The sequence below is a fragment of the Panthera onca genome, chromosome D1, assembly GCF_046562875.1.
Source record: "Panthera onca isolate mPanOnc1 chromosome D1, mPanOnc1 haplotype 2, whole genome shotgun sequence".
In the NCBI taxonomy this organism is placed as follows: Eukaryota; Metazoa; Chordata; class Mammalia; order Carnivora; family Felidae; genus Panthera; species Panthera onca.
This window is the reverse complement of record NC_138348.1, coordinates 11236856-11258975: the sequence shown is the minus strand read 5'-3', so window position 1 is coordinate 11258975 and position 22120 is coordinate 11236856. Positions and strand designations below refer to the sequence as shown.

General features: G+C 42.3%; 1 protein-coding gene across 1 annotated transcript in view; it reads right to left on the bottom strand.

The window, feature by feature from the left end:
- The window catches only part of PATL1 (PAT1 homolog 1, processing body mRNA decay factor), a 31784-nt gene that overhangs the window by 4007 nt on the left and 5657 nt on the right, over nt 1-22120 (bottom strand). The window contains exons 3-16 of the mRNA XM_060606754.3: nt 18132-18349; nt 17760-17840; nt 16920-17114; nt 15885-15986; nt 14624-14713; nt 14192-14409; nt 12316-12405; nt 9771-9951; nt 8593-8716; nt 8034-8131; nt 7436-7495; nt 6039-6187; nt 4601-4760; nt 271-426 (exon numbers count right to left, since the gene is read on the bottom strand). Coding sequence (XP_060462737.1) covers nt 271-426; nt 4601-4760; nt 6039-6187; nt 7436-7495; nt 8034-8131; nt 8593-8716; nt 9771-9951; nt 12316-12405; nt 14192-14409; nt 14624-14713; nt 15885-15986; nt 16920-17114; nt 17760-17840; nt 18132-18349 — 1922 coding nt within the window. The remainder of the gene's footprint in view (nt 1-270; nt 427-4600; nt 4761-6038; nt 6188-7435; nt 7496-8033; nt 8132-8592; nt 8717-9770; nt 9952-12315; nt 12406-14191; nt 14410-14623; nt 14714-15884; nt 15987-16919; nt 17115-17759; nt 17841-18131; nt 18350-22120) is intronic.

The window sequence follows — 22120 nt, the reverse complement described above, 5'->3', positions numbered from 1 at the left end:
TAAGGCTGCAGAGAAGGCAAACCAAAGGAGCCTGTGTCCCTGAGGGCAACGTGGACACCACACGAGAGCTGTTCCACGTGAGATACAGAAAACCCTATTTTGCTGAAACCTTCGTCCTTCCTAGTCTCTGTCACTAGGAGCTCAATGTAACTTCTGACTGAAAGAAGCCTTTCTTTTACAAGTTGCCACAGCTACAGCAGCCACTATTTGTATCTACAACTCAAACCTAGAAGGCTGGCAAAGTTCAGGGACACAGGAGGGCAAGAGCACCTTGTTCTGGAGCACAGCAGCGAGGTGAGGGTTAGAGGGCGCTGGCGTGGCCGCGCTCTGAGGTAGGTTCATTAGCTGTTGCAGAAGGCTGGTGACAGTCACTGATGGAAGGTGATAGAGCAGGAGGGAGAAGGGACTCAGTAAGCATGGCAGCACCTACAGAAAACAGAGAAAAGCATTACATCCTGGCCACTGGGGTGTCAGTGGGCGCAGACCAGATGGGGGTGCTCAGCTGTGCACTGAAACGGCCTCAGGCAAGTTGTAACAAAAAAGGGTTGGCGAGTCTAGCAGGTACTGCTGGGTCTTAACAATGGATTCGGAGGTGTCTACTGAGAACTTTTTAAAACTCAATTTGTGCAGGAAACATGACTTGTGTGAACCAAGGGTGTAAAATCACTTCTCAAAGAGCAAGATTCATGAGAAGACATCAGTGTTTTAATTCACTCCACAAATACTGACTGAAATGCCTATGGTGTGTCTGGCCGCGTGGGTTAAAATGAAATGGTAAACAGGACAGACCTTCAGGGAGCTAAGGCTCAGTGGGGAGTCACAAGTATACAGGCACTTTCATTATACCCTGAGAAGCACTGGGAGACAGGGAGATCCCGAGTCCTCAGAACTACTCAGAAGTACTTTCAGACTTCACTGGATCTTGATCTTTATAAAAGCTCAGTGAGGAAATGGAGAAATGATAATCCAATTTTCACAGATTAGACAAGCTAAATGAAAAGGGCCTCGGTGTGACAAAAAAAAAAAAGGCGGGGGGGGGGGGGCTCGGTGTTCAGAGTGACATAGCTAACAGAGAGAACCAGAATCCAAGGCCGTTGAGTCGTTCCCTCCGTTCCGCCCCAAGGCCCAGACTGGAAGGTGAAAATACAGTGCTACCAATAAAACTAGGTTCTAACACAGGTAAGGAAATCAAGGGTGCTCCCAGCACTCAGTGTCCACGGTATAAAAAATGATGGCTGTTGTTACTTCAGACGGCATTCAAGGGTGGACTTCAAGAGTAGACTATCTGTGGGGCGCCTGGGTGGCTCAGTTGGTTGAGCATCTGACTTCAGCTCAGGTCACGATTTCACTGTCCGTGAGTTCGAGCCCCGCGTTGGTCTCTGTGCTGACAGCTCAGAGCCTGGAGCCTGCTTCGGATTCTGTGTCTCTCTCTCGCTCTGCCCCTCCCCCACTCACACTCTGTCTCAAAAATAAATAAAAACATTAAAAAAAAAAAAGTAGACAATTTGTGATCTACTAGTCTAAATAAACACAGCTTTAACAATGAAAGCAGCTTTAATCATACATAAAAGTGAACAAGTGTATGATGATGTCTGTGTACCCATCACCCAGTTTCAACAATAAATCATCAGCATCCTGCCACTCTATGTTTCTCCTAAATCATTTCATCCGTAAATACTCTACTTTGGATCTCTAACAAGACCTCTTGCTGTATTACGGCACCTAACAAAATTAAATCTCCTCCAAATTCAAATTTCTTCACTTGTCTCAAAAATGTCTTTTAGCAGTTGACTTATTCTAATCATGATTCCAACAAGACCCACACATTGCATCTGGCTGGTAAGGCTTTTAAAATCTGTGAACGGGGGGCACCTTGATGGCTCAGGAGGGTCTGACTATTGATTTTGGCTCAGGTCATGATCTCATGGGCTCTTGAGTTTGAGCCCTCAATCGGGCTCTGTGCCCCCTCCATTGCTTGTGTTCTCAAAAGAAGGAAAGGGGAAGGAAAGGAAAAGGAAAGGGAAAGGAAAGGGAAAGAAAAGGAAAAGAAAAGGAAAAGAAAAGGAAAAGAAAAGGAAAAGAAAAGAAAAGAAAAGAAAAGAAAAGAAAAGAAAAGAAAAGAAAAGAAAAGAAAAATAAATCTGTGAATAGGTCCTTTGCCCACTGCCCATCTCGTCTTGTTATTTAGTTGTTGAAGACACTGAGTTATCTGTCCCATAGTTTGGATTTGGCTACTTGTACCTCTGTGAGGTCACTTAACAGCTTCTACTAGCCTCTGTCTTTCCGATAAAAACCAATGGTTAGAATCAGAGGTTTGATTAAATCAGGTTTAAGTTCCCTGGAGGGGGGTGGGAAGACGAGGGCAAGAAAACGTGTGTGCCTTCTCCTGCATCATGTTAAGAAGCACAGTGTGTGGGTGCCCCCCCCCCCCCTTAGTGATCAGATGTCTGCTCCTGCCCCAACCACTGTAAAGTTTCCCATCCACCTGTTATCTAATGCCTTTTGCACCAGTAGGCACTGCTGTCCAGACTGACTGGCTATGTTGTTAGGGGTTGTAAAGCGGTGATCTTCTAATTTCATCATTTCTTTTGCATTTATTAGCTGAGATTCTTCTATGAAGAACCTTCTGTTATCAACTTTCTGGTTACCGTGATACTTGGTTGTGATGGAAAGGCAAGATAAAGGTTTGATTCTCTTTCAAAGTTTACCCATTCTCAGAATAATGAGTTCTGGATGGCCTAGCAATCTCTGAAGGTGATTAATATATTTTTTGGTATCATTATGAACTCATTGAATGAAAAATCTTTAATATATTTCAATCCATTGCCGTACTTTCTCTTTCTGATGCAAATTATCCCATTTTTGGCCAACAGGAGCCCCTTCGGTTTGGTTTGTGCAATTTTACATGGGACCCCAGTAATCTTTTAGCTTCCTTACTTTCTGGCATGAGATATTCCAGGATTACCTTGTATATTTTGTGCTGCGGACCTGCTAGTTATTACTTCAAGAAATGGTATTTGGAAAAGTGGCCTAGGACTCTAGTGCATATAGGTAAAAACTCTACCTCTGCAGTTAACCAAGTTTTCCTGCTCAGCAGGTACCTCCACTCAAGCAAGCATCTTTGAATTCCTAGCTCCCAGCACCTAGCTCTAGGTGCTGTATTTCTGGGACCTAAAATAGTGCCTGGTTCACACAGGCGTTCAATATTTACTGAATGAATAAAGCTCTCCCAAACTTGTCTCCACTGATGAGTTCCTCTAAGACTGAGTGCCCGCCTCACGGCCTAGAACAATCTATCAGCTGTCAAGGGAGCTGTTGCTTTAGTCTTGCTTTTTCGAAGATAAACCTCAACTCCTTAAACTTCACTCCATTTTTCCTTCTTGAAATCCTTAAAAAATGTGTCTGTCTCATCCCACTTCACTGTTCTTGATGATGAAGGCTCCACTTGGCATTACTTTCTTCTGCAGGTGCTACAACTTCACAAGGAATTTTTCAACTCAGAAGGAGTTATTATTATTACTTCAGGAGAAGTAATGTTCAACTCTTTCATGCCATACCACTTACAGGGTATCCTGGCATCATGTTTTCTGTGGACCAACACCAGATTGTTCTTAATCAACTCACAGTCTATTGTAACAGGCTCACTCTCATAAATTCTAACATTCTGAACCTCACACTTGGTAATGATTTCCCTTTATGCTGCCTTTATCAATTTCTTGCTCTGAACTTAAGACTATTCTAAATATTGTTAATCTTTCGAGTGTTACGACAAGAACAAGAAAGAGCAATTCTTTCTTACCAACAGTTAGCTTCTAAACTTCAAAATCATGTTTCAAATTCCAGCCTAGTTTAAATTTGTAATGTTCGTTCATTTTTTGACGGAGAGAGACAGTGCGAGCGGGGGGAGGGGCAGAGAGAGAAGGAGACAATCTGAAGCAGGGTCCAGGCTCTGAGCCATCAGTACAGAGCCTAACACAGGGCTTGAACCCATGAACCGCGAGATCATGACCTGAGCTGAAGTCGGATGCTTAACCGACTGAGCCACCCAAGTGCTGCAAATTCCAGCCTAGTTTAGATCGTGACAATTATTAGTTATAAGCACTGGCTTGATTCCTGTGGGATACCATTCAACTAAGGCTACAGGCGAACGTTCAGTCTTGATAACAGCCAATGAGTGATACTTTATATCCAGCAAAGTAACCAAGACTGTAAGTGCAAATTTCATGAGCATCAGATTTACCTGGGGACTCTCGTTATAGATACAAAAGCCCTGATCTTTCTTCTGTAAATTCTGGTTCAGCATGTTTGAAGTAGAGCTAAATTATCTGCTTCCTAAGAAATTCTGATACGCAACACAGTTTTGCAACTGCATCAAATAAAATGGGATTTTTTGCTTTCCTCAGTTTAGAACTTGCTCTGTTGGAGGAAAAAAAATCAAGAATATAGGCCTGGAGTAAAGTTTTGCTTTAAATAATCAAATCCTACTGCCAAAGGTTAGACAAAACTACAGAAAAGGGGAGAGGAGAAGCAATTTGGATTCTAGAGCTCTTATCAACTGTGAAGACCCAAAGGAAAGAAGTCCCACATGGGGGATCATCACCTCATCTTGGGCATCCTTCTTGATAAGGAAAGGGAGATTCCTGGCTGTTGTCATGAGAATGTCAGCTGCTTGCTCTGTGGAGAGGAAAGGAAGAATACGGGCAACCATTCTCTTCCCTTTTCGGATACACATGATCTGTACAAAGTGGTCATCACTTGGCCTGCAGGGGAAGGAAATGCTAACTTAGGTCAGCAAGAACAGTGCGAGACACCCTTCTTCTCCGCTTACATGTTACTGAACAAATTTACTGTACTCATTTTTACCCTACAATGAACTGTGCCACAAAACAGAATTACTTCTCCAACTCTCAACCAAATAATAAGAAGTACTTTTTCAAGTTTCACAAGCATAGAAAATCATCACTACACAAATGTATGTTAAAAAGATGTGGACGAACTACAGGCATTAATTTCCTTTACGTTTATGTAACTTTACAAACAACATAATACAGCAAAATCTGAAAACCTACGTAAGCAAAAAGGATATCAAAGCATTCATTTCAGAGTTAATTTTATTAGTACTGTTATCATTTTTTAAGAACCTTTTTGCTGTATATTTTTTCATTAAAAAAATGACTCCATAGAATTCATATGACTTTGTTACTTTTTTCACTCAACAAATTCTTGTGACATTTTTCCATGTCAATAAATATACTTCAGTTACATCGATTTGATGACTGCCTAACATTCCCAACTATGGACAAACCCACATTTATTCAACCAGTTGCTTGTCAACACAACTCCAGAAAAGGTGTGTTGAAAAGAAGGTACTTATTCTTATGTTCTGGTTTGTGTATGTCCTGGCTTAGAAGAATCATCAATTCTCTTCAATGAGCAAAGGGAAATGGAGTTATCAGGACAGAGTCCTCTTGCATTCATCAAACACACACTTAGGGTTTATAAAACAGTTACTGTTAGCAAGATCCTGGGCAGAAGAGACAGATACAGAAAAATAGATAGATATATTAAGGAGCTTAGTCCCCACTGGAAGACTGACTGCCTTCCATAGCATGTGCATATTCTATGGAAATCCCAAGGAAGTATAAATATAAACGTCTATACTTCTCATCTCAGTAGAAAAAATAATACACAAAGATTACAAGCATGAACATGCTAAAATAAAGCATAAAGCAAGTACAATTCGTAGGCTCATAGAAACCAAACCATGTTCCCCACTACGTCTCCAGTGCCCAGCAGACAGTGAATAGATGGGTGTTGAATATATGAATCCAGAATAAAGAGATTTTCTTTTTCCTGGCTGGGAAGGATTATGAAATGCTTTATATGACATGGCATTTGAGTCAGGCTGGAAGGATACACTCTGAGCTTCCTGAGATGGTAAGGAAGGTCAGCCAAAATACAGAAATGTGGAAAGCTCAGGTCAGCCGAGTGAGGACTCCAGCTGGCCTCATGTGTCCCTCCAAGTGTACAATTCTTACCTCTCTTGTCCAGGCAATTTCCCCCTTAAGTTGTCATACATGCAACAAATTTTGTGCTTTCTTTCATCCGCCAGGGCAGGTCGCTCTTCTTCTAGACTTAGGAGATACCGCCTTTCATAATCCTCCACATCAAGGAGTAAACTATAGGTCTGAGTGAAACACAAAGCAGGCCACAGCATGCTGGGTCAGGATCAGAGTATTAGATAAACAGTTTCACAGTTTAGGACCCCCATGTAAAGACAGAAGACTGAAAACTAATTGTAGTAAGACTGAGAGGAAAAAAGTGCTCTTTTAAATCCAGAAAAACATAGTGCAGTAACTTAAAGAAGTCCTGTCTGCTGTCCCTCCTTTAGTTTTTTTTTTAATTTTTTTTTTTTTTTAACGTTTATTTATTTTTGAGACAGAGAGAGAGACAGAGCATGAACGGGGGAGGGTCAGAGAGAGGGAGACACAGAATCTGAAACAGGCTCCAGGCTCTGAGCTGTCAGCACAGAGACCGACTCGGGGCTCGAACTCACGGACCGTGAAATCACGACCTGAGCTGAAGTCGGCCGCTTAACCGACTGAGCCACCCAGGCGCCCCTCTGCTGTCCCTCCGTGACCTCTAACCCAGGAGGTATCCATAGTGAATGACTGCACACTTTGCCAATGTTACAGCAGCAAGAACGGCATTCTAACTAACATAAATGATGTTTATCACTGCTCCAAGTGATGCCCCATATTAATAAACACAGCAATCACTTTACTACTGGATACCAGGCACTGTGCTAGGCACTTTGCATGTACTCATTCACCAAATATTCTCCACAGCCCAGTGAGAGAGAGACTATTACCAGCTCCATTTGTATAGATGAAGAAAACGAGCACAGCACAGAAAGGTTAAGCAGCTTGCCTCAAGTCACAGGCTCAGCTAGAAATGGAGAAGATGTGAATCGCAGGCCGGTTATGCCATGGTGTTGCAACAGGGTGTTTACGCTTAACGACTTAATTGCCTACACGGTTCTACTTACTCTGTTCTTAGCATCCAGCCCAGTGCCCAGCACCCAGGGCGTACCCAGTAAATACATGTGGACTGACTTAATTAACTACATTGATTCACAGGTGGAACCACATAATTTTTATTCCCATTTTCTTAGAAGGTGACCTAACTAAAACACTCAGCGGTTAACTGAACAAGTGTGAACAAATCCCGGTACTTCTGATTGTAGCAGTGTTCTTTCTGTGAGGTGCAGCACACTCTTTTCTAGTGCGCTCGGGTACACAGCAGGTGTGTAAGAAGAATATATTCATTAACTGCAATCACAGGACACCACTCCCTACTTTTCACTTCTCGCGAACACATACATTTGCGAGTTCCGTATTTGAAACGAACGACAGCAACAGATTTTAAAACTTACTTTCTCAATTATGACCAGGGTTTTTCGTCTCTTGTCCCGAACCTGTTTTTCTTTTGTCTCCTAAAAAAAGACAAGACAGTGTGAACTGTTTACCTCTGTTAAAAACAACCTCCTAAGTGTGTACATATAGTTCCATTTGTGACAATACCGTAAGAGAATCCTAACTCTTCCAAAGTTAATAATCTAAAACAACACTAACTGGACAAAGGTCACAGAACTGAATGAACTAACCCACACAAATGATTAAACTGAATTTACAGACGGGCAAAAGGTAAGGGTAGGATACAGTAAAGATGAAGATAATCCCAGGAAAATCTTAAGAGCACATAGAAAATGGTAATCTTAAGAACTGCACTAGATAGCTGATGCTGTTTGCAGCCAGTTACCCAGGTTAAAGACTCCTGCCGCCCCCGTCCTGCCTGGCTGCCTTAGAGGTGAAGGTGTTAGATCTCAGCCCCTGTGCAGGAAACCAGAAAGCCAGGACATGCCAGGTAGGACGCTCCTAGTTAGACAACAACCGACTCCATTATGCATGAGTCCATTCCACAATGACCTCCAGAACAGTAGGGACGACCCGCACAATTCTGCTGACACTTACGTCATCCTCACTCCGAGATGTCACAACAGCATCGATCATCTTTCGGGGATTATTCACACTAGAGACAGTGAGCTTTCCCAGAGAGCCCTCAAACTGCACTGCAAAGACAAAACATTTCCAAAAAGGAAGTCAGCGGTGCAGGTGGGCTGCTTTCCAAAGACCTTTATGTTCTCTGGTCTTTCCTCACAGCCTAACAATTCGATACAAAAACCTACATATCTAACGTGATTTCTTATTAAAATCGATCTTTTCCCATTTTGGGGTTGTTAATAAAAATGACACTCTGAAGTATTTCCCTTTTATTATATAGGGATACCAGAAATTATAACACATCTGAAAAAGTTACGCAATCTCAAGTCTTAAAGGATCTACAAGTGCATCTGCTGAACCACTCATGCCATGCTGCAGAAAAGGCTGCCCTCTGCACGTAAGGACAACAGTCCTTGATGAATGAGTTTCGAACAGCCCTATATCCAGCCGTCTACACGGCTGTTTATATTTTATCGTATCAGCAGCATGTCAAATGTCTTCTAATACGGACCGAGGGATAAGGACTTACCTGGCTTATAGGCGTGCTCCAGTTTGGCCACCTGAGGGGTAATGAGCTTGGTACGCTCCTTTTTAGGGCCTTCACCTTGCACTTCTTCAGCAGCTGACAGTTTCTCCAGTTTTTCAAAGTAATTCTATCACACGAGAAGGTGATTTCAGTCGCAACATAAGCCCAGAGTATGGCTGCTCTTTACATAATTATGCCAGCGGCAGTTAACAACCTGAACTCTTTAGGTGTATTGATTTTTAATTTTTGCTAGACCGCTAGATGTTTCCTTCTCAAAAAGTCCCAGCCTTCAGAAAAGCTAATTATCAATGGAAATATCTTTAGACCTCCAATACCTTCTTTATAAAGTTTGATTTAACTTTATTTAGTTTTTAATGTTTTGAGAGAGAGAGGGAGGGAGAAAGCAGGGGAGAGTAGTAGAGGGGGAGAGAGAGATCTTAAGCAGGCTCCAAACTCAGTGCAGAGCCCCACGTAGGGCTTGTTCCCATGACCCTGGGATCATGAGCTGAAATCAAGAGTCAGACACTCAACCAACTGAGCTGCTCAGGCACCGCAGGCTGCCAAAATTCTTGTTTTTTAGGTTTATTTATTTTTGAGAGAGAAAGGGAGGCAGAAAATCACAAGGAGGCTCCGTGCTGTCAGTGCAGAGCCCTGACATGGGGCTTAATCCCAAGACCCTGGGATCATGACCTGAGCTGAAATCAAGAGCCTGATGCTTAGGGACGCCTGGGTGGCTCAGTCGGTTGTGCATCCAACTTCAGCTCAGATCACGACCTCGCAGTTTGTGGGTTCAAGCCCCACGTCGGGCTCTCTGTTGTCAGCACAGAGCCTGCTTTGGATCCTCTGTCTCCCTCTCTCTCTCAAATTAAACATTGGAAAAAAAGAAAAAGAGTCAGATGCTTAACCAACTAAGCCATCCAGGCGTCCAGACTGCCAATATCCTTAACTGAAAGAACTATTTCAAGACACTGGGTGTGAAAGCCTCTGTAAGAAATTAAAAGCATATACAGGAACCTTTTAGTGAATAGTGAGAGGCTCTCCTGCTTGAAAAGAGGACAGAATATGTTTAGGTAGTTCCTAACCCCCTGAAAACTACCTCCAAAGAAAAATTTGTCAGTATTTAAGTCTACCAGACTTCCACGAGTGCCTTCGTCAGAGTGAGGGACTGGTCGGTCACTTACCTGGTAATAAAAATCGTCCAGGTAGGGGTCAGTGCTCTGTAGCTGCATCATCTGGATTTTAGAGACCCAGTCTTTCTCTCGCTGCAGCATGAGGTTGGCGTAGGGGTCCTTTCGGAGATGGTCCTGATGGCTGCTCCGGTGACTTCCTCTATCTCCCGCACCGTTAAGACTCCGATGCTGACTGAAAAACAAACACAGGGCTCATTCACTCCAAGTCAGGGCATTCCTTGGGTCTCATAACAATATGGGAACAAACCAGGCCAAGTTAAAAAAAAAAGATGCCACTTTGCTTTTGTTAAAAAAGGAGAACTGAGTCTTGCCGGAATCTGAGAAGAAAGAGCTACGCAACACACACTGAGGGAAGTAACGGAGATCGGAGTGCCTCACCATGTGCTAAGCCCTCTCACCTGTGGCCTTCTGCTTAAGCCCTACAAGAACCCTAACAAGTGGGGAGTTTTATTTTCTCCACTGAAGACAACAAACTGAGGCTGAGGAGATGTGAAACACAGGCCAACTGACTCCCAGTCTATACACTTCTTTTTTAACTTGTTGAAAATCATGAAATACTTCAAATATAGAGAAAAGCCCACAATAAACATTCACTTATCCACCACCAAGACTTAGTGGGAAAAAAAAAATTGCCCAAACTTGCATATATAGAAACCTTTTAGTGAATAGTGAGAGGCTCTCCCGGTTGAAAAGGGGACAGACCGTGCTTAGTTCTAACTAAGAAGCTCTATAGAGTTTTACGCAGGAACATTTAAGTAACATACTGTCACAACATTCACAGTTGAAGGCCCTCTTGAACCCCGTCTGGACCCTGGTTTCCAGCTTCCCTCCCTTCCCAGAGGAACCACCATCCTGACGTGGTGAGAACTCTCCCTGAAATGTTTTTAAGACTTACTGCTTGTGTGTCCATCCTTAAATATTATACGGTATTATTCTCTGTGCCTTTAAGTTTTACATAAATGGTACTGGATAAGTTTCTTCTAATTCAACATCACCTTCTTCATCCATGTCGACAGCATACCCAGGTGTATACCAAAAAGGAGAACTGCTAGGTTGTAGTGTATCCACATTTTCAACCTTATTATTTACTACCAAATTCTCTCACAAGAGGCTGTAAAACCAACATTCTTGCCAACAACGAGTGTTGAGACATTTCAAATTTTGCTTATCTGATGATGTAAAATGGTTATCTAATTTTAATCTGTATTTTCCTGATTATAAGTGGGCTTGAAATCTTTTGTTTTTGACTTTCAGGTGTCTGATACGATGTTCAACAGTTCCACATGTTACTCTGTGCTCGTCACGACAAGTGCTCTCCTTAATCCCCATCCTCTACTTCCCCCAGCCCCCTGCCCACCTCCCCTCTGGACACCACCAGTCTGTTTTCTAGAATTCTGAGTCTGTCTCTTTTTTCCTCTGTTCGTTTGTTTTGTTTCTTAAATTCCACATATGAGTGAAATCATATCAGCTTTACTAAGGTATGACTGATACACAACTGTGCGTATTTAACATCTATAATTTTGTACATCTGGACACGCACGAACCCTTTCGACACCATCACCACACGTGGGGTAACAGATGTATCCGATACCCACCAGGGTTTCTGGATCTCCCACTGTTTTTTTTTTTGTTGTTGTTGTTGTTGTTGTTGTTTTTTGGTGGCAAGACATTCCACATGAATGAGATCCACCCTCTTAACAAATCTCAAGCATGTAAAACCATACTGTTAACTACAGGCACTACAAGTTTCATATTTTCACACAGCCAAATGTATTAATCTTTTCCTTTAAGGTGTGCCCTTTTCATGTCTTATTTTAAGAGCCTCTATTGTTTTCCCCTGCTGAAAGTATCCTAGAGCTTCTTTGAAAGTGAGAAGGAATTACACAAACAGAACCACAAAACTGAAGGTTAAAGAAACCTCAAAGTTATGTTTACTTTTCTTATTTTCTGTATATGAATGATCATAGAGCACCAGGTCTGTGAAGTCAGGACTCTGACATGTCCTGTTTTTCTTTTAATCCTCAAAACCTACCACAGTGTCTGCTCTATAGCCAGGGCTGCCTATATAAATACACAGTTATATTTGTGAGTGAGATTAAATTACAGGCAAAAATAGAGTGACTTGGTTTTACTGAAGACTGAAGTTAAGGCTAGCCATTATGTTTCAAAGTTACCTCTGAGCTGAGATTATAAACAAAAGGTAGTTAAGAGTATGGTAAGAACTTGGTAAGGAGTATAAAATGACTAAAAAAAAAAAATCAGATCTAAATTGTGTTTCTGATGGGGATGCCTGGGTGGCTTGGTTGGTTAAGCGACCAATTTCGGCTCAGGTCATGATCTCATGGTTTGTGGGTTCCACCCTACAGTGGGCTCCATGCTGGACGTGGACAGCCTGCTTGGGATTCTCTCTCCCTCCCTCCCTCCCTTTCTCTGTCCCTCCTCCACTCGTTCTAAAATAAATAAACATAAAATTAGTAGCACTGTCAAAACTACAAGCTGAGTTAAAAAACCACAAAGGAGCAGGATGAGTACTTACTTTCTGTTCTGCTGCTGCCTCTGATGCAAGAGCCGACGGTGCTGGGGATGGAGGTGAGTTGTGTCTGGTCTAAACATCGGGGCCTGAGACCTGAGAAAAAAGGGTAAGGTTTCCAATTCTACTGTTCTGATGACTTGAAATTTTAGAGAATGTTGTCAGTACAGGGTAACTTCATACATGTCCACCCAAGGGAATGTTCAAGTCTATTCTCAGATCTTTCAGAAGGAAAAGACAACTGTGTTCTTACATGTCTTCTACAGAGATTAATTCTCAACTCCTAAGAAGAGGATCATAAAATTTGAGTGAATTAGCAGTAAATAGTGTAACTATTTTTCTTCTCCCTCCTGTTAACAGAAGTCTCTTAAAAGATTTAACGTGCTTATTTTCAAATCTTTGGGAGAGACATTGAAAATATATGTGATTAAGGAAGACACTTGCTGGAATGAGCACTGGATATTAAACACAGGGGATGAACCACTGGAATCTACTCCTGAAATCATTATTGTACTATATGCTAACTTGGATGTAAACTAAAAAATAAATTAAATTAAAAAAATAAAATAACCCCCCAGCATTCCACACCAAAAATAAACAAATAATTGCTGCCAAAAAAAAAAAAAAAAAAAAGAAAGAAAGAAAGAAAGAAAAAAGAAGAAAATATATGCGTGACTATCAATTTATGTCAACTTGGCTACAGGCTATGGTACCCAGCTGTTTTCTGGTCACACACTAATCTAGATGCTGCTATGAAAGTATTTTGTAGACGTGATTAATTAAGAATTAATCAACAGGGGGCGTCTGAGTGGCTTAGTTGGTTAAGCATCCGACTTGATTTCAGCTCCAATCACAATATTGCAGTTCTGTGGGTCGAACCCCATGTTGGGCTCTGCACTGTCAGTGTGGAGCTGGCTTGGGTTTATCTCTCTCCTTCTCTCTCTTTCCCTACCCTGCTCACACATTCTCTCAAAATAGTTAAAAATCTTAATTAAGAAAAAAGATGACCTTTGAAAATGTGGGTGGGCCTCCCCTAACCAGTTGAAGGCATTAAGAGCAAAACTGGTATTTCCCAGACAAGAAGGAATTTTGCCTCAAGACTGGAACACAGAAGTCCTGCCTGAGTTTTTGTTTTTTAATTTTTTAATTATATTTAAATCTAAGTTAAATCTAAGTTAGTGAACTGCCTGAGTTTCTAACCTGCCAGCCTGTCCTACAAATTTCAGACTCAACTGCAAATTCAACTCTTATCTGAATTTCCACTCTGCTAGCCTGCTCTATGGATTTCCTTAGCCATTCCTTAAAATAAATCTTTTCTTTATGAAGATATACACGCATATACATATATATACATATATATATACATGCGTGTGTGTGTATATATATCTTAAAGATTGTTTCTCTGAGGAATCCTGATATGATACAGTATGTAATAAAACATAATTTCCCTAGAAGCAGGAACTTGAACCCCTGTTATAAAACCAGAGCAGAAGCGAGCTAGCTAGAACCTAGCTAGCACGCAGATTAGCATCTGTATTATATCTCTGTTCTCTAACATACGGGAATTCTTGTTAAGCCATAAGCACTTTGTGCGTATGTCCGAGTGTTTGTAAAATGGATATAAAGTGAGACCTGAGGCAGGTTAGAAGAAATAAAAGAGGTGATTAACCAGCAAGGTGCAAATATACATAGGAAGCATGTGACTTTAGGGAAATGCTAATTTGGAAGAATGCCTGGAGGCTGTCAAACATTTCTGTGTTTGGCAAGTTGAGGACACAAGAACATCTCAAAACCCACCCCTTGCAAACATCATGAGCCCTCTGTATTGTAACACTAAGCCTCAATGACTATGACAGATCAACAGTGGCCTGTGTTTGCACACCTTAGGTTTTGCAGGTGAGGCCCTGGGCCGGGGGAGTGCTGCTGGGGAGGCGGTGGGGCGGGGGGTGCAGCACTAAAGAAGGCACGGAAGCCCGGCGCTGGGGGCAGCACCTGCCCCACCCGCCCTTGCAGCAACTTGGGATTCATGGCGGCAAGCGGACTACCAACAAATCCAGGGACCCGTGCAAACTGGCTGGGAGACATCCGTCCAGGCGGCAGCTAGAAAGAGGGACAAGATCTCAGATTTAGTTCATCAGCAAGTCCTCTTGCTTTTACAAAAGTGAATACGATTTCCATCAATAACTTTGTTTGAGTAAAGTGTAGGGAAAATTGGGAGGCAGTAGAGACTGATTAATGGCAAAGAGGGACATCATCTAGTGAATGTCAAGAAAGTAAGAGAGCTCTTCGTGAGCTGGGCTAATCATTGCCTTACCTGTGCTCCTCCCAGAAGCTGTGCTCTCTGGAGGGGGCTGAGGACAGGAGGAACACTAGGAGGGAAAGGGTGACCCAGCAGGGAAGAGTTCTAAGGGGGAAAAAAAAAGACAAAAAGTTATATGCTTTCTGCGAAACAGGTAAATCAATATAACAAAGAATTCGGCAGGAATGCTGAATAAACTTGGATATAAAAATGCTCAAACTGTATAGTCAAGCTACCCATGGAAGGAATACAAAAGAGAGCAATGCTAGAAATCAGAAAGCACGATGGGGCAGCTGGGTGGCTCAGCTGGTCAAGCATCCGACTTCAGCTCAGGTCATGATCTTGCAATACATGAGTTGGAACCCCAGGTGGGGCTCTGTGCTGACACCCAGAGCCTGGAGCCGCTTCGGATTCTGTGTCTCCCTCTCTCTCTCTGCCCCTCCCCCACTCATGCTCTGTCTCTCTCAAAAATAAACAAACATTAGGGGCGCCTGGATGGCTCAGTCGGGTGAGCGTCCGACTTCAGCTCAGGTCATGATCTCACAGTTCGTGGGCTCGAGCCCCGCATCAGGCTCCGTGCTGACCGCTTGCTCAGAGCCTAGAGCCTGCTTCAGATTCTGTGTCTCCTTCTCTCTCTGCCCCTCCCCCGCTCACGCTTTTGTCTGTTTCTCAAAAATAAATAAATGTAAAAAAATAAAAATAAAAAAATAAACAAACATTAAAAATAAAAATAAAGGGGCGCCTGGTGGCTCAGTTGGTTGGGCATCCGACTTTGGCTCAGGTCATGATCTCACGGTCCGTGAGTTCGAGCCCTGCATCGGGCTCTCTGCTGACAGCTCAGAGCCTGGAGCCTGCTTTGGATTCTGTGAATTTGTGATTCTGCTTTGGATTCTGCTCCTCCCCTGCTCATGCTCTGTCTCAAAAAAAAAAAAAAAAAAAAAAAAAAAAAATTAAAAAAAATTTATAAAAAAAATAAAAATAAAAATAAAAAGAAATCACGAAGCACGACACTCATGTAACTTGAAAAAGGAAGTGACTTTGAAAAAGGATAGGGACTGAAATAGCAGGCCAGGCCAAGTTTGGACTTTCAAAGATACAAAAAAGTTCAGGTAGGAAACAACGCGATGAACCAGGTCTACTTACCTGGGGACCGTAAGATCTAGAAATTCAAGCACGGAGATTATGAAAAGCGTGCATTATTTAGGAGCTACCTATATATGAGTAGCGCTCAGAAACTACATGCTGCGTGCTTTCACGAGATTGTAGAAGGACATACCGGGACACTGCAGAGCTGGTTTGGGGACGCCCTCTCACTGTAGGGAGCAGGATAGCGCGGTGGCATCGGGGGCCGGACATGGACAGGCTTCGGACACAGGATCTATCAGGACAAACATATACACAACTACACTCAATGAAGTCAGTTTTTCCTCCACCTACACCCCCTCCCCTCAAGTACCGGTAGACACGCGAACTTAATGCAAAGCCCTACTTCTAAGCAAATTGCTATGGCTGTGGGTTCACAGAAGAACCTTTGGTTACTTCCTCTCATAAACATCAAGCAACGTGCCACTTGCAACTGAAGATTTAGCTAATTCTCCAGTTATCCCCACCCTTCCATGCTATCTGAGGGAGGTACCAGCAGATATTCTGACTTGCAAATTCTCTGCAAGAGGATATATTTTGGTAGCAGCGAGGGAGAAGGAATGATAAGAAAGCTGGAGGATTAACTAAGTCCTATTCTGAAGCCCCTGTGATATGGCCGCCATGCTCAGCTCTTTTGTGATACATTGTGACTCCACCGTTTCATAGGATACTGAGCCTAACTAGGCCATACCAACACCACCCTCCCCCCATACCTTCCAAATTGGCCTTCCTTTTCAGCTGCTGGTTTCAGGTGGAGGAAAGTCTATGGAACAGGACTGCACAGGCTCTAGGGAAAGCAGGGATATCTTAAAGGTAAAAAGGGATGTGGACAATGCTGTGTGTTCCCACTCCCCCCAGCTTTCAGTTACCTCTCTGCCAATGTTTTGGGCAGCCAGCAAAACACTCTGAAAAGGATATAGATGCTAAATGTGCTTAACTACCCTTTTTCTCCCCCACTTAATAGGCAGCAGCACCAGGAGCAGCACCAGGAAAGGGCATTAGGGAATGTGTCTCTTGTTTGTACTAACTTCTCCTCTAATTGGCTACTTCTCTTTCTACTCTAATGCCTACCCCAAACGTCCACCCTCCTCCCGGCATCGCCATTTTCCCAAATAATTTTGCCCAGATTCCCAATATCCTGGGCTGAGTGCCTGTTAATGAGAGGTACCTGTTGGCTGAAGCTGGGTACAGCCATCTGCTTAGGTGGGGTGCCTATGGGGACGGCTCTAACAGGAGGGCTCCCGATGACAGGTGACGTGGACCGCCGCGGCAAAGCACGCTCAGAAAGGTCCCGATCATCTTCTGGGCCCTGTGGGGGCCTCTGAGGCAGGGCATATTCTAATACAGACACTGTAGGCATTTCCTAATTAAGGAAATAGTTAAAAAAAAAAAAAAAAAAAAAAGAGCGAGAGAGAGAGAGAGAAGAGAAAATTAGCTGATAGCCAACTTAAAATGTTTTAATAATCCATACAGATGCCAAAAACATCTTGAGAAATTATTTTTAAGTTTGATTTCTATTTCACATCCAGTAACATTCACTCTTTGGTATACAGTCAGTCCTCTGAATTTTGAGAAATGCACGGAGTCATGGATCTACCACCACAATCACGAAGCACAGTAGTTTTGTCACCCCCAAACTTCTGTTGTATTGTCCCTTAGTTGATCCCTCCCAACACCCCCAACCACTGGCAAACACTGATCTGTTCTCCCATCCCCACAGTTTTGCCTAGAAATGACTGAAGTAATCGAATCATAAGCTAACAAATTTGAGTTCTAATGGCTCCCTTTCAACCTTTTCAAACTAAAGCACGGTAAAGTGAGCACAGCCACGGAGGCTGAGAAGTGTATGATCAACAGAGACAGCTCCGAGTGCTAGGTTGAGTAATCAGCATCATAACAGCACAGGACACACATCTGTACGTTGTTTCGGTAAGGAAAGGGTGACAACAGGAGCCAACCTGGAATCTGCAGATGCTAGGAATTTGTGTAAAGAGAAAACGCTTAATACCTGAGTTAGCAGTGGTCCTCGGATTCGCCTCAGAACTTCAGATCCATCCCAGATGCTGGAATTGAGACTCCCTGGTTGGGGCTAACAAAAAAGGAAAACACATACACAAAGTCTGGAATGGTGTGGGCTTTCTGGGCATTTAACTGCTTTTGGTGAACAAGGTCCCAAGAGAGTCTCAACTGCTTGAGGATACGAAATCACAGCGTTCCAGAATATACATTATTCCCTACCTTCGACTGCTACGGTCAGGAACCACGTTACCAATTTTTAAGATACAGGTAAGTCTCTTGGGATGAAACAATATGGCAAAGCTCAATACTTCACCTCAATCACCAGTCTGCTATAGTTCTCAAATCACAGTAGCTTACTCACTTGCAGGACTGGCCTGGTCTGCACTGCCCTCATGATAGCTGGATCTTCTAGCTCATTCTCAATCACCATCTTACTGAGCCTTTCTGCCAGATTCTCCTCATGGTCACCCAGCAAGTCCATCTCATCCCTTTCTCCATTGCCCGTTTGTTCATTAACTGCCGCTGGGAGCTTCTCTTCCAGTTCAGCCAGGCGCTCATGTGCTTCCTGCCAGTCATCATCTAGAAGGAAATCGTAAGGAAGAAACACAGTTCGTACTGGGACTAAAAAGTTTCATGAAATTCTTCTGGGAAACAAATGAACAATTCTAACTTCAGAAGACAGTAAATGTCCACTTAGAGACATGAACTACGGTTTAAACTGAGAGGTACATAAGAGTGGGCTTTTCACTAAGGACAAATAACATCATACCAGCAACAAAGTTCGAGCACTTAGAGTAATAGTTGAATACGTTATCAGTGGCATCCAAACTCTATTCCGAAAACAATTTCTAAACTGGTGATAGGGATGTACATGACATCCTGCTGGTTTTGATGTTCTATGACGTTTCAGGCAAAAAAGGAAAGTTAAAACTCACTGCATTAGCCTATGCTTTCTTTTAGGTTATAACTGCCATCCTCTTTACAAGCTCTCAAATCCATTCATTTCATTCCATTAATATTCATTGAGCACCTATTAATGCGGTTAAGTACGGTTTTAGGCACATGGGACAGATCAGTGTATAAAACAAAGACCCAGCCCTCCTGCAGCACTCCTTCAGGGAGGGAAGAGACAGAACAGACAATAAATGTATTGATTAAGTACATTCAACACTATATCAGAAAATGAAGCCCTGTAGGAGTGTAGAGGAAAAGCAGCAGTTTGAAAACATTAAAGAGGGTAGTCACAGGTACCTGTCATTGTGAGAGTGACGTCTGAGCAAAGATTCAAGAGTAAGGTAGTTAGCCATATGGATAGCTGGGAGAAGAGTGTTCCAGACAGAGGGACAGTCCGTAGGAAGGACTTAAGATGACTGATGATTCTGAGAGACAGCAAGGACTGTGTTTGGATTAGAATGATCAAGGGGAAAGAGCTGAGAGGAAAAAAATGAGGCCAGATAGGCAGCAGGAGGGAGCTCCTTCTGGGCCTTTTGGGCCACTCTGACTGAAAGGGGGGAGGGGGGACCCTGGAGGTTTTGATGTGGCTTGACTTTTTGAAAGAGATACTCTGGCTGCTGTACTGAGAACACATTGGGGATTTGGGGGGTGGGCGGGGAAAGGAGCGGAAATATTGGAAGCCTGGAGGCCTACCAGGTGACTACTGCACACGTCAGGGCAAAGGTGATGGTGACTTGGACCTGGGTCCCGTCCTCTTCCATTTTAACAACGTCTCTGCTATTCCTGGACACTATACAGTCTGTGGCACTGGCACTAGGTTTTCTTCTCTTTTTATGCCCACACAGCATTATTTTTGAGTCCTGCTGCAGCACAGACACAAATTTTCAGAACCCTTCACCCTTCTCTATAAACTAGACCCTGTTTCCATCACTCGGTCTCCAATGCTCCTCAACCTCATCCCTCCATTCTGCTTCCACCGTAAAAGCTCTATTCACTATTATGTTCTTTTCAGTACTAAAATTCAGGTTATCTTTCCCCTCCTCATGGAAGCTTTCCCTAAACAATCTTTTCGTCTTAATGCTGCCTTCACCTCATCTAAACATGGAAGACTTTCAAACACAAAAAACTCACGTATTCATATACATCTTCTTACTTTAGTTTTTGTTTTTATGTCCCATAAAATTCAACAGAAAGGGTAACAGGTAATTCTCTTTATAACTAACATTAGAAACACAGGATTCTGCAAGTGTCCTCCATGGCAATCCTTCCACATGACTTTTCTTTACACCTCATTAAAAGAAAGAGGGAAGGAAGAACTAAAGGCACTATAACAAGAAAAAACAAAGGTGCCTGATATACAATAAGGGTATAATAAATGGTAGCCACTTAAAAAAAAAAAGATTTAGTTAGATTTACTGATAATTTTCTGAGGGGCTCATGTTAAAATTATCTTTTTTTTCCCTCTGCTTACAAAGAAAATACATGTTTATTAAAAAATTTAAACATTGGGGCGCCTGGGTCATTGGGATGCCTGGATGGCTCAGTCAGTTAAGTGTCTGACTTCGGCTCAGGTCATGATGTTGCGGTCTATGAGTTCGAGCCTCGCATCGGGATCTGGGTTGACAGTTCAGAGCCTGGAGCCTGCTTCAGATTCTGTGTCTCCCCCTCTCTCTGCCTCTCCCCACTCACACTCTGTCTCTCTCTCTCTCTCTCTCAAAAATGAATAAAGATCTAAAGTAAATAAATAATTGAAACATCACACAAATCTGTTACTTTTATAGAGTTCCCCAGAACTCTACAGGTACGTTAAGTTTTTTAGATGCAAACTATAAAGTTTAACTTGTTTCTTTGTATTTTTTTTATTAAAAATTTGTTTTAATGTTTATTTATCTTTGAGATAGAGACAGAGAGAGAGAGAGAGAGAGAGAGAGAGAGACAGAGCATGAGCAGGGGACGGGCAGAGAGAGAGGGAGACACAGAATCCCAAGCAGGCTCCAAGCACTAAGCTGTCAGCACAGAGACCAACACGGGGCCCAAACTCACAAGCCATGAGATCACGACCGGGGCCAAAGTTGGATGCTTAACGGACTGAGCCACCCAGGTGCCCCTTGTTTCTTTGTATTTAAGCAATACATCCTGTACAGCTTTTCATGCACACACACATGTATATGACTACTGATAATATTAGCTCATTCTTTTTAACACCTGTATAAGACTCTATCCTATTGATATACTAATGTAATTGACTGCTTACTGATGGAAATTTGGATTATTTGCAAATTTTCAATGTAACAATTAACACTGTAATGAGTGTTACACAGATCTTAATATCTTAGTATACGTGCTGCTGAAGGGGGCACCACAGATCTTAACGTCTTATGCAAATATTTACTAAGTCGGCAGCAAAGTCCCTTGTAGGGTCAGATTATAAACATTTAAAATTTGCTATTTTTATTATATAACAATGCATCACCTAACACTAGTGATGCAAAAAGCAAGGGAAGGGAGACTTCCAGATGTACAATTTGGTATGATCAGAACCACTGTCTAGCCTTTGAGCACTGTGGTATATCTGAATATACTACTTGTGGTAAAGAAAAAAATTCACTTTAGATGAAAATTATAGTATTATCAGTTACCCAGAAAAATATTCTTAAAGATGAATGTAATTAAAAATCAGTTGCGACATTAATATTTGTGTCATCTTTGCTAAGGAAGAGTAAGCTGAGCAAGTTTTTAAAGGATTGTTTTTTGCAATGTTACTAACTCGGGGATGCCAAAAGATGAGGACTCTATACAATCCTCAGTTGGGGGATTTTTTTTAACATTTATCTCCCCAGTTTAAGAAGCTAATTTGTTAGCAGACAGATCCTAATGCAGAAGAATTCTAACTTGAGTTGTTTTCATTCACCACCTCCCATACTCATGTTTACTAGGATTACCAGATCCTACCAAAGACAAACAGTGTATTTGTCCTTAATAATACATTTTAAAAGCACTGGTTAAATAGCCATATTCTGTGAGAATGGCTTTGTTGTGAATGGACTGTCACTGTTTCAAACATGTAAATAAAGAAATCTATGCCACAGAATACTGTCATCTTTATTTTGGATCTTCCTTGCTCTTGTGAAAAGTCAAGTGAAGCAATATGTCAAGAGATCACATGCCCTTACTAGAAGAGGATACCTCACTCATATCTTTTTCAAATGACCTAAAAATAAAGTTACGTATATATGCCAACACTTGACCTCAATCTACAATGGTCAAAATCATAAAGGCTAGGCAAAAGAATACCAGAGAAATGAAGAAAAAAGAAGTATCTGTTTTCTGTTAACTAATTAATCTATACCCAGATGTGGGTTACTGAATTCCGGGCTGCCGTCTGTCTCTGGAATA